This window comes from Pagrus pagrus (assembly GCF_965226575.1).
Source record: "Pagrus pagrus genome assembly, chromosome: 20".
In the NCBI taxonomy this organism is placed as follows: domain Eukaryota; kingdom Metazoa; phylum Chordata; class Actinopteri; order Spariformes; family Sparidae; genus Pagrus; species Pagrus pagrus.
In genome coordinates, this window is record NC_140207.1 from 19268433 (window position 1) to 19281455 (window position 13023).

Consider the following 13023-nt stretch of genomic DNA (forward strand, 5'->3'; position numbering starts at 1 on the left):
AATCTGAGCTGGAGGGTTTTGTATTAACATTACGCAACAGCAAGGACTTGCAACACACAGTCACATGTTTATTCCCACATGCATACATAGCGTATGTGCGCTTTTGTGCCTCACCAATGAAAATAAAATGCCTCTCGAGCCTGGCAGACAGCACGGCTGACTTTCAAGAAATTCCACAAGCGAGTGCTTTCTGGAACTAAACGGGTGCGGCAAATCCTCTTAAAATCCTTTTAGACACCGTGGCAGCAGGGAGAAAAAGAAAAAGTTTCTCCCAGGCAAACATGTGCAGGTTTGTTGGGTTGATGTCGTGCTCTGGGGAAGGACACTCTCGCCAGTTTATTTTCTTCAAGGCTCGAAAAGAATGTTAATACGACACATACCCTACAGGACGCACGGGAGCACAATATGGTGGCGCTCGTGTCGACGGAAGGCTTCAAGGAAAGACTTTAGGGAAAGGACGCTTTGGATGTGTGCGGCTTAATTTTTCCGATTCCAGACTTGAAGAGTGTGCCGCTTTGCACATTCTTCTGTGGATTATTAGGACAGTAGGGGGAGAATCTAAAGTTTAACATTCAGCTGCCGACATGTTTGACCCGGACGGCTTGTTTATAAGGTTTTTCTCTACGCAGACGATAATAAACAACTAAAAACAGTGTGACTATCTTCTCAGGGCAGTCTTACTTTTCGATATTCTTCTGCGGAAATGAAGTTTTAAATGGCTGTCAACAAGTGCCAGCCAATACAGCCACTATGTCTTTAGGCTCTCCAATTTCCTCAAGTTTCTAAAAAACTAGTTTCCTCGCTCTGATTGCCATTTACATATTTGGGTAAATGAGCATGGGATTGGGCTCGGTGGTTTGTTTGTCGATTTGCTCTTTGCTTTTCTATCTCCTTTGGGCAGCAGATTGAATTAATGTTTGTAGACACAGTGATGCCACACATGAGGAAACAGGAGATCTTGCAAAATTACAAAACTCTCCCAATTACAGCTCTACAAACACATAATACTTGGAAAAAAAACCTCATTTGGGTTATGATGCAGATTTCTCTTGTGTCAGATGCACAAGGACAATAATTAGCTTCATTTACATGCTTTTCTATTTAAATAGACCAACAAACAGATAATGTTTACTGAAGGCGCAGGCTTTGCAGAACACACAAATGCACCCGCAAACACACAAATTCATGATTTGCATTTTCTCTATTTTTTGACACAAGGTAAATTCCAGCTTGCTTACACGTATCTTTATCAGCGCTGCCACCATTTCTCCTTTCATCCCTGCTCTTTTTAGCTTGTATCTCCTTTCCTCCTTAATTACTTGTTGGAAGGTGTTTGGCTTTTCGCTGCACGCCTGCTGTTTTGGTCATTACAGGCCCCTGTAGGAAGTGGAGTGGCTGCCAAAGAAGCTTAGCGGAAGACAGCCGTGGGGATGTGTCTGTACTCACCTGGGGTAAATGAGGACAGCTCTTCCTGCTGGCTTTGAGGCCTGTCCGCCCCTCGGGGCCTGTCCTGATGTTGAAGAGGGCCTGAAGAGCACACTGGGCCGCCTGGTTCTTGGCCAGCTTCTTGCTGCGACCGCAGCCCTCGAATATCCGTCCGTCCACGCGCACCGCCATCACAAAGCTACGCAGCCGTCGGCCTTCGGCTCGTTCAGAAAGGCAGGCATATCGCAGGCCCGGCCGGAGCTCATTGAGCAACGCTACGGGGCTCTTGGGGGCCTCTGGCTCTGGAACAATCCCACCCAGCCTCTGCTGAGCCTGCACCATCAGGTCCAAGGTATGGCGAAGCAACCGTCCATGTCTCAGTAGCTCACTCGATAATAACTCACTCTCTGCTGCTGAGGTGCAGAGCGAGAGGCCATCGGAGCACGACGAAGTCTCGAATTCCTTGAAGAGCGTGTCAGGGAAGTCTGCCTGATCTGAGGTGAAGTCAGCCGAAGGGTTGGAGATGTTTCCCATGGCCAGGTGGGCCTGAGGAGCGTTAGGGAACTGGACAAAGGACTTGAGGGCGAGCTCGGCAGCCCTCATCTTAGCTTTCTTCTTTGTGGGGCCCGTGCCCTCGAAGGTCAGCCCGTTCACCTCCACAGCGATGGAGAAGACCGGAGCATGGACCGGGCCTGTCTGTGACACCATGCGGTACTGCAGGCCCGGCCGGAGCTCATTGAGCTGCACCAAGGCATTCTTCGGTGCCTCAGACCAGGACAGTTTCTTATAGATCAGGCGGAGTTGACACAAGTGCCCGTTGTTGTCTTCCTCCAGCGGCCGTTTCCTTTTGAGGCCGGAGCTCCCACTTCTTGCAGAATCGGAGCAGAAAAGCGACTGGCACTCTGCAGGTCCTATGGAGCGATCCTCTAAGTTACCAATATTACGGTTTTCCTTTACCTCTGCACTGCTGGTACCTGCAGTTAAAACAGCAAAAAGAGAAACAATTTGACTTAAAGTAATAAAAAATACTCCGAACACAAGAGCAAAAAAGCAGTCATTGCTGTGCAATGCTCACATTTATCCTGGCTGAACAAAATGGAAAATCTCCCAAGGCAGATTGAGCCACTTGATACACAATGAAATGGTAATGAACAAATCCACAATCATCTCCCTGAGCCGAGCCCACTTCATACCACAGGGCTCTATCATATTTAAGTGTTTTAAAATCCAAACACAAATCCCCTAAAAATGGCGATGTTATCTGCCAAATCATCCTGTAATCTGCCTCCAAATTGGTTCTGAATCTGTGTCGTAAGTGGGGAAACATCGGTCCCTGTGGCCAATGCAAAGCATCAATCCTATTTGTAATGGGGGTGGGGATCACATCGAGTGGCAGACATTCCAAGAAAGGATGAAATGTCTGTAGCCCGCTTTATTTCACACTTCTATCCTCTGTGAGAGCAAAGTCTGAACAGCTGTGATACGCTCTTCAAACCTAGTTACGGGGAAGTGGTGGCGTATTGCATTTCTGATGGGAAATGAACAAAAATAGGGTGTTCAGATCTCGCCACAAGAATGTTAATGGTGGAGTGGGAGTCTGGGATCAAGTGCTGACATTCACTGGTGGGCTGAAGCAGATTGTAGCTCGAGATGATAGGTACATGCACGCCTGCAGACACTATCTAATGACTTATTTATCACCAAATGCTCAGATTTAATATTCAATAGCTCACTTTTATAAGATAATACAGATTTTAACACACAAGCTGACACCCGTGCGTAATCAAAAAGCCCATTTCCCAAATAATTAATTATGTGGGTGACAGAGAGATCATTTCCATATTAGGTCTGCCACTGAGGGAGTTAGTGCGGCGTGTTGACAGATAGACAGATAGAAAAGATGCAGCAGCTTACTTAAACTGTCCTCGTCCTCTGTGCTGCTGGTCCCAGGGCTTATGTACTTGAAAGGAGCGATCAATGCTGACAGCATACTGACTTTCTCTGGAGGAGAGACAAGAGACACGCAGAGTCAACAAGAGGGCAGGGGCGGAGACGGTTTGATAGTTTTATCGATTGAAGCCGCAGATCAGAGTCGGCCCAACACGGGGACAGAGACGGAGCATAAGTGAGCGGGGGTATGCACACAAGGCCATGTCTCTGTCACCCCTGCATGGACTACGGTGTATACACGCCCACATCAGGGAGCAAACACACACTTACACACGAATGTACACAACACACACACACACACACACACACACACACACACACACACACACACACACTAAATGAAATACACACCGGGCCTAAACCAAGGACATTTTCGTATTCTTATCCTAACACTTGGTGTGTTTGAGTCCGAAAACTAATTTAACTGGACGAACTTTTCGGGAATTGCTCATTTCACGATGGATGTCGTCTGTTCATGTGGAGGTGCGCACTTGTGAGATTTGATCATATGGATAATTTGTGCTTCTTAAAGTGAGGTCCCATAAAACATCTAAAAGACAAAATCATGGGGGTCCGTGGTCTAATTGTGTCTGTCTAAAGGTTTCTGATGTGAGAAAGCTTGAGAACCAAACACTCAACTCTCCTACAACTGCATAATATGGCTCAGTTTGTAGAAAAGTTTCAGAAATGATACCAAAAAGGTGGCCATGGATGTGCTATCAGAGCAGCACTTAACTGTGACTTTATGTTCATTCATTCACTCTTTATTTCTGTCAGAGTCTAAAAAACGTCTTTCTAATGCAACATGGTGCCGTAACAGTCACACAGACAGGTGATGTTACACTGTTAAGAAGTTAAGGAACAGATTTTTTTTTCTAGTATCTACTGTAATTGGCTGCATATGTAATTGGGATGGAATATGCTAAATTAGTCACTTTATATTTAAACTCCAAACTCAGTCAGATTAAAGCATTGTGATCTCAGGTCAAATGAGTGTTTCCTCCTGTGGATAAAGGAAGCTACTGTCTGTACATGACTCGTATGGCAAGTCTGAACCAATCATACTTCACAGATAAACGCTGACAAATCCTCTTCAGTCATATCTTACATGCTGTATAAAAATGAACCTTGAATGAGAGGATATTGTATGGGGCCTTTTGTTATATGTATTTCACTATTCAAAAAGGAATTTCATGCGTCATAATTAAATGAAAAAAGAACAATTGTTTGCCGCTGTGTCTGAAACACTAAGCTCCGGCCATGTTTCCACCACTGAGCTGTGATTGGAGATTTATTCGGTTATCAAAAATCAGTTAGTAAATAAATAAATAAATAAATAAATATGTCATTTAAGTGCACAGCATGCAATTTCTGCCACTAGGGGGCTCTCAGTCAAAACAAAACAGAAGACGTTAAGTAGTGATGCATCATGGGGAGTCTTCAGTGTTAGACAGCCACTGTTGCTGATGAATATATCAACATGACTCAAGCAGAAATGTTCACAAACAAGGTCATGTTATGAGGTTTATTGACGTTATGTTGTATTGTATCGCCAACTTCCTTCCTCCCTCTCCGACTCTCTCCCAGAAGTTATAGCGGCAGGCGACCAAATGAAACGCACAAGGTAAGTACACAACTCAATCAAACATACAACAAAAGGTCCAGTTGTTTTTATAATACAGAAATGTTACATATTAGATCTTTAAACATCAATTAGCTATGGCACAGTAAATGCACACACACACACACACACACACACACACACACACACACACCCCTTCTAGTGATAAACTTCCTTTCTTTATCAGCACTAACTTGTCGACACTGGCTTTCTCCTGCGTCTCCCTGGGGCCTGCTGCTGTCCAGGTGTGCGTGTTGTTTACAGTATGAAGCCCTATTAGGACCATCTCTTGGTCTGGTGCACTCCATGAAACGCTGAGCAGAATTGACAGACCCGTCTGGCTCCTTAATTACACCCCCTGTCTCCTCCCAACATCAGCTAATGATCAATAAAAGAGAAAGGTAAGGGAGAGGCAGCAGGAGGGAGGATTCGGGGGTGGACAGGAGTAGGGGGAGGTGATGAAGTGGGGAAAAAAGTAAGAGGAAGAAAATGAGGTGGAATGAGTTTATGTAGGAGCGCCGAAGGTTAGAGGGTGAGCCCGAGGTCAGGCTCTCACCGCCACGGTCGCGGAGCAGCGTTCACACCCCGCAGCGGCAACAACCTCATGGAGCTAAATGCTGCATAAACGGGGCGCCACATTACAGTGCAATAAACATGTTTTGATAAGAGCGCAAGGTTGTGAATGAGCTCGGCCCCCGGTGCTTTCTCGCTCCTCGCAGCTCAACAGCACGAGAGGGGCTCAATGAGTCACTCTGACACACATGGATACACTCTAAACACCGAGACTGGAGCTGTGCTGGTCCTCGTGGGCCAACATCACAATACAGGCATTTGCATTCTGACCTAATTACGGACTAAAGCCCAATACAAGCAGCAATTTGGCCCTAAATGACTCCCTTGGCCAACACGGTCATTATCCAGACCATTTTCAAATCAGTCTATATTGTTTTTTAAGCCCCTAAAGCCCCACTTACAGTACAAACCATGGCTGTCTGGTGTGTTTACAAAAGTGGCAAAATTAGAGGTGTTTAAGGGGCTGTTGGCCTGGACAGAGTATCTCAGCTCATTGTCGCATTTGTACACAAAATGTATCCAGTTCCACTGTAGCGCTAACGACAAATGTTCACATCAAGCCTGAAATTACAGGCGATTAACACACAGGAGGCTGAGCTTTCACACTGTGGCCTGAAACGCCTGTAATGTATATTTGATAATCTTGTTTTTCGCCAAAGGGTCTAAAAACCACCCACTCTACAGCTTCTGCCAAGTCAAAAGGGCCCAATGGGCGATGAGACACCAAAGTTTGGCGTAAACAGATGACGAGGAGCGTACAATAGGCCGTGAGCTTTAAAAAAAATCAAAAGGCTGCTACAGCATGAGCAAATCTCCTCTCCTTGGAGAATTATCTGACACTCAGATCAACATGTTTACAGATATTCTATTGATCTCCGTCACTGCCGTCGTCTGTGAATGAAGATCTGAGGAACGATGTACAGAAGCAAAGGAAACCCAGATCACCCATGTGAGAGCTACCAGAGACATTTTATCTTTCCCTCCTCCAACATAATAGGAAGCAGGTTTTTACATCTGGTTGCCAAATATGACCAGGGATGGTTTATCACTGTGATGAAGATAGTTTTGTGAATACGCTGCGAGTGTGTTTAGTGGGCCCAAATGTTACCAATTGCCTTCTCAACCTGCAACACGCAGCTCTCTTTTTAATCAGTGCTTATTTGAACAAATGTGCTGTTTGTTAAAAGAGTTCCAGGAGTTAGACAAGACCGAGGCCCCATTTACACCTGGCATTAACACATGATCTGTATCTGGATGAGGAAATAACACAATTTATGTGTAAAGGTGTAAATTAGGAAGTGGTTGGGCCTGCATTCAAATGTTCTCAGCCAGGTGTGAATGCAAATTGAAATGTTCACCTGATGACGGTGCTAGATGAAAATTTAAGGAATCAGTTGTATTACTTTATATTATTTTTCACAAATATCTTTCACAGAGTACAGAAAGGTCACATGATAAACTGTGTAGGAATGAACCACAAGACGAGTGTTAGATCAGTCACAGTGGATCCTCCGGCAAAGAACTCCTGCCTTCTGTGAGGTGCGAGGCCCTTATTTTTTTTTCTTTTGGACTGTTCATTGTCACAGTTATGATTGTGTCTCGTTCAGCTCAAACCTTTAAGGAGCGCAGTGGGGCAGAGAGGCCGAGTGGACCGACTCATGCTGTGAGAATTAACGAGCATGGAAGTTGAACCTAAAGTAGATTGTTGAGGACTTTGCAGTACACAGGACTCACTGAGTGTTGTTCAGGAGGCAGGTGAGAACAAGAACAAACTCACTGATTGACAAACCGCTGCATTGCCTATAGCAACTCGTGGTGTTATCGTGTGTGTCAGTTTTTGTAGGTATAAACTGTACATCCTCTTGCGTATCCTTGGTTGTTGCACCCACTGTAGTGTCCATAGCTCTTGTTATCAACTGTTGGCCCTTTTGTTTAATTGTCTGAGTTTTGTTTTATTTTCGAGTTTATTCTAGCTGTATACATAGGCTGCAAATGTCTGTCTGTAGAAATGCATTTTTTTTTAAAGTTTGGACTTGTATGGAGGACTGAAAATGCCAAAATCAAAAATAAAGAAATAAATGGCTTGATGAGTAAATTAATATGCCATTAAATGCTCCAAAAATAAACACAGTCAGTAATTAATATGTGACATATTTTTTTTTAGTTCTGCTTTAATTCACCTCTGTATTTATTTACCTTTGTAATAAATCATCTATGTATGTACTTTCCCATTTAAGTTTCCATTGTTTTAATTAATTAATTTTGAATTTTTTTTCCCCAAACATTTTTACATCTGTACTGTCCTTAAACGTTTCTTTATCTGTTTCCTTCATCATGCAAATGAGGCTGTAGTCACCTATTGGTTGATCAACATCAGAGTGCACAGATATATTGCGCATGCCTGTTAGTCTCAGTATTGCACATACAGTATAGTATATTCCTCATTTAGTTTTGATTTTGGCAGCTTCAGTCCTCGGTGGTGTGCTTCACACCTCAGGACTGGAGTTATGTTGTCTCACCAGCCTGTTTGGTGACATGTTAATACACTTTGTTTTTAGATCTATCATATATTATATCATCATTTTCCCTTGGAGAAAAGCCACACAGTGAAATTGACATCACTCTACGATACATTTTCTCACAGGTAATTGTAATTTTACTTTCTATTCTTGCTCCATTAATCCCTGCAAAGAGGAAACTAATTCTTCGCTCTATCCTCAGTGCTTGCTGCTGCGTCGGGCTGTACAAAAGCCTGAATAGACCCTTTTATTCTGTATTCAGAGGATTTTTATTTTGATGACAAAGTTCACAGTCAGAATGGAGCTTTTCTGTAAAGCGCTCTTCAGGTCTTTATAATTTCAAAGTAGCCCTCAAAAACAATTCTTCTCTTTTTCAATGGGCCGCATTTCATTTCAAATGTCTCAGGAAGTAGCTATTGAGTGGAAAATATCATCATGTTTTCAGAAACTCTGATGCTGAATCAACTGCGCAGTGGTAAGCAGTGCAGTTTAGAGGTCATCCTCCAAATGCCACCTCTTATCGTTTTTTGATAGGTTTATGAAGTGCCGGCAGAAACAACACACTTCAGCCTGATTTATGAGGGATCGGTGTAGAACGTCACGGGCAGTTTTTGTTTGTGTTTTACAGAATGTAGTGTGATTGATTTGCCCACAGAGATGCAGCATATTTTCAGCTGTGTAAATTAAAATATGGCAGAAGGTTCATGCGGTCCAGGAAAAGATCGTTCTGGTAATAAATTCTAAAGGTTAGTCCAGATAGTTGTGCGTATAAACAGTCCTAACCGATGTCCGTGACATTTTGGTAATGAGGACTTGATTTAATAAGGAAGTTTCCTGGAAATAATTGTTTAATTTGGTTGTAATTATAGGTAAAATAGAAATTTCCTAGAAAGAGTGGTGTTGCAGCATTCTCCCAACTAACTGAAGGAGATTGGGGAGTTGTTTTTAAAAAACAAACAGAAATAAGTGTATAAAATGGCTCCGTACAGTGTGTCTGGTGGAATCCAAGTCTCCAGAAGTCCTGAGATCCCAAATTCATTCGACAAGACATTATATAGATCCTCAACACACGGTCGAGCTCGTGCACCCACTTCAGATGAAGTGCGCGCTAATGCTTTTAGCTTAGCAGCTACAGTGAGGATTTAAGCTTAATAAAAAAATTTGTTTTTTGCATTTGCCAAACTATAAGGAGTCATTTTATGTACGTACGTATGTATGTTCTTTTTTTTTTTTTTTTTTTTTTACGTTTTAAAGCAAGTCCCCATCTGCTTCCATTGTTTTGGAGAATGCTGCAGCACAGGCTTTGCTGTGGAGCTCCAGAAGCTACCTGACGTTCCATCAGCATGGAGTCGAGTAGAAAGCCACTGGTTGATATAAAAGTTCAAAGTTAGTGTTGGTGAATCTATAAACCATAGAGCTGGCTCTTAAATATGGAGGTTTGGCAGAGAATGAATTTACTGTAATAATGTCTAAACGTACAGTAGGCTCCCCAGAGAGGCATGTCAATGGCATCTAAAGCTGACCTACTGTGCACTGACAAGAAGTCTCTGTAGGTTACACTCGCAGTTCATTACAATTAATTACTTGGTAATGTACCGATTGAGAACCGCTTCCACTTTCCCTATAAGTACCAAATCATACTGTTATTTTCAGGAAACTTAAAGTACATTTATAAGGAAATGTAAGGACCTGTAAAATAAAGTGTTATTGAAAAAAAAAATGGAGCTACAGAAAATGAGAAATTAGCCTAATTTGAGAACACATAGGGAGATGTATTACAACCTGTGAGTACATTAAATCCAACACTTTAAACTGGCTATCTACGAATACTCTAAATAAATTATCAAGATATTTCATTGCTCGTCTTGTCTTTTGTTGTCGTAGTCTACCTGAAAGAACCAGAGTCATTTAAAGATGATTTTAGGAATCAGGGTCATCTGTCACATTTGTCAAATTGCATTACACAGGTAGTCTTTTTCTATCTTTCCTAAACACAGTCTTCTGCTCACAGAGCCACTGTAATGCTGCTGAGGAGGTCCATATGGCAGCCAGGCTGTCAGACCACCTGAAAGCTACTTCACACAGAAATCATGTGAATGCTCATCCCGTATTTCTTCTTTGTGTGTGTGTTATTAAGTTAAACTGTCTGCCGGGAGGCCAGCTTTGTGTTTCTCATATTTCTCACCTAAACTGTGCACAGCGAGATCCTCCCAGTGACCTCGCATGATGTCAGAACTCCATTCGGGCTGTTATGGTGAATCTACAATCTTCTCTGTTAAAGCCTCACTTGTCTGGCCAGGTGCAAAGTTCATCAAATGTGCCACCAATCACCGGCCGCTGATGTGGACATCGTTACCTTACATGCCCTTCACGCTATCTGTCATCCATCCCTTCTTATTCACCAGCCGGCCGAGCGGATGAGACAATGCATGCCAATAGTCTCGGCCCGCTACGTCCATCCCCCCACTGCACCAGGACACGGTGAGAGGAGACGACGCTCATTTGTTTCCACCGCACAAAGGCGGGGGAAGGCTGAGGAGAGCCAGGTTAGATAGGGAGAGCCTTGGCAGATGGCCATACACTCCTGATAGTGACAACCCTGGTGTTGGTGTCCATTCACAATGAGCTGGAGAAGAGGCTCTCACTCTCTCTCTCTCTCCTTGCACTTCCTGTATCAGTCCTGAGGAGAGGGTAATGAGCCCAATCAGATTTCCCCATGGCTCAGCATAACGAATGGGTCAGATGAGCGACAGGAGACACTATTGAAACAGGCGCTGGGGGAAATCATTGACACTCTCTCTCTGTCTCTCTCTCTCTGTCTCTCTCTCGCTCTCCTGTCTCTATCTTTTTCTCCATGTCTTCCTGCGAGCCTCTGATTGAAAGCCACTGAGCCACTAAATGAGAGGCTGCATTGTTTCTCCACAGCACTTAAAACCAGATTCCTGTCACTTCTCGCGTCTGATCTCCGAGCAAAGAGCAACACAAAAATAGACGCCGCGTTAAGTGTCATCTCCTTTTATCTGTAAACATTAGAGATAACTCCAGAGCTTACATAAAAAGTCTAACATAATTATATGTCGCCAGGACGTGTTCACCACCAACGCTGCAGTGCAATGTGACAAACATGTCGACGTGTGTGTTGGCGATGAGAGCTGAAGTTATCCAGGTACAGAACGAATCTGTGGAAGTCATCTACTTGACAGAAAACGCCCAGCTAGTGACTGGATGCAGCAAGTGATCGCCACAACAGTTTTATACGGAGACAAATATCAGACACAACTCCGGCATAAGAAACTATTTCCTTACAAGTTTAAATAAGATTTATGTTCGATGCACCAACTTGTTCAAAATCATATATCTGTGTTAACTGTAGGCCTGATTATCAAAGGAAACTTCTTTCTTGATTCATCAGTATGAGTTTTCCTTTAATCATAAGCTTTTTCCCCTTTGGACCTTTGTGACTGACAATTCGGAGAAGAAACTCAGGGAGAACAACAAAAACATTTTGAGCTTATTGTTAAACTGGCACAGACACATTTTCTGCTCCAATGTATCATAATGAAGTAAATGCTGTTTACATTGGTTCCCTATAAACCTTGCCATCACTATACAATGTAATCTCATGTGTTTTTATTTGCGACTCTGAGGAAAACAGGCACGATCCAGCTGTCTTTGCAATACGTGTGCTAACAATAATATCACTTGGAAACACCGTTGCCTGTTGTCTGTTGCCAGTTTGTCACTTTTCACTGTAAAATATCCTGCCTCCATTATGACTTTGTGCTTCATTGCAAAAAATGTCTTTATCTGCTGATAAAAAGGATTATTTTACTAATTCTCACAATAACCTAGATTACTGGTATGAAATACTGATTCTGCAAGCAGAATACCAGTATATACTGTATGCAGACGCAAAAGACGCCACATATCCCAGCCACAGTCTGTTCACCCTGCTGCAGTCTGGCAAGCGATACAGAAGTATCTGCTGCCGTACCACCAGACTACAGAGCAGCTTCACTCCTCAGGCTGTGAGACTCTCAGTCATCCTCCACACTCATAAATAATTAATATTTTTGTTTTGAGACTGGCATAAAGGGACGAAAACTTGTATGTCATTGGACAAAGTTGTGTTGTAGAATGATAAATAAATGAACCTTCAAATGATTTCATCTTCTAACAAATGTGTTTGGCTCATGTGCATTCAGTGTCTGCATGTTTTCCCCTAAAAATTAAGTGACTTCACTGCTCAGAGTCTGAAAAGTACAACCGTGTTTAAATACAAACTCTAACGCATCAAAAGAAAGCACAGGGCTGTTAACACCTGCAGAAACTGATGGAGGACTACGATGTGGGGAAGGGAAGCAAGTGATAGGAGCATCTCAATCCCCTTGCATCCATGTTTCTAATTTCAGGACAACAAGTGTTGCAGGACAGTAAATGAAACAAGTATTTAGCTGTTTAATTGCATCTCCTACGTCACTGCAGAGCTTTAACTACAGCACACAGCTCAGCTCTAGAGGCCAGCGTGAACTTAGACGACAAAACCATAAATAACACTTACACTGCCATGGGTCCCATTTTCACAGGCTTACTGCACATTCGAAGATGGCTATGAAGTGGTTAGAGGTGCGATTTCTCAGGTTCTCTGATGCTGGGCTTGATACTGCTGTATAAAAACACTTGTCAGCACTGGAGACCCGTTCACATCAGTTATAATTAATAACAGGATGTGGCTTTTTAATTCAGACTCTGGTAGTGTGGAAGACATTTAAATCAGCTCTGGTTTGGAGTTCGTCTTTAAGTTTCTATTGGTGAGTGTTGCTCCAGACATTACTGAGGCTACGTATGCTGTGAAATAACTAGAATTATCCTTTTAATAGAGGACAGAGGGAGTAAAACAGAGGTAGGGGGATGTATTAGCACAGACTGATGGAT

At 43.1% G+C, this 13023-nt stretch overlaps 1 protein-coding gene across 1 annotated transcript in view; it reads right to left on the reverse strand.

The window, feature by feature from the left end:
• adarb2 (adenosine deaminase RNA specific B2 (inactive)) overlaps positions 1 to 13023 on the reverse strand; it is a 179461-nt gene that overhangs the window by 62889 nt on the left and 103549 nt on the right. The window contains exons 2-3 of the mRNA XM_084340911.1: positions 3340 to 3426; positions 1447 to 2399 (exon numbers count right to left, since the gene is read on the reverse strand). Coding sequence (XP_084197037.1) covers positions 1447 to 2399; positions 3340 to 3426 — 1040 coding nt within the window. The remainder of the gene's footprint in view (positions 1 to 1446; positions 2400 to 3339; positions 3427 to 13023) is intronic.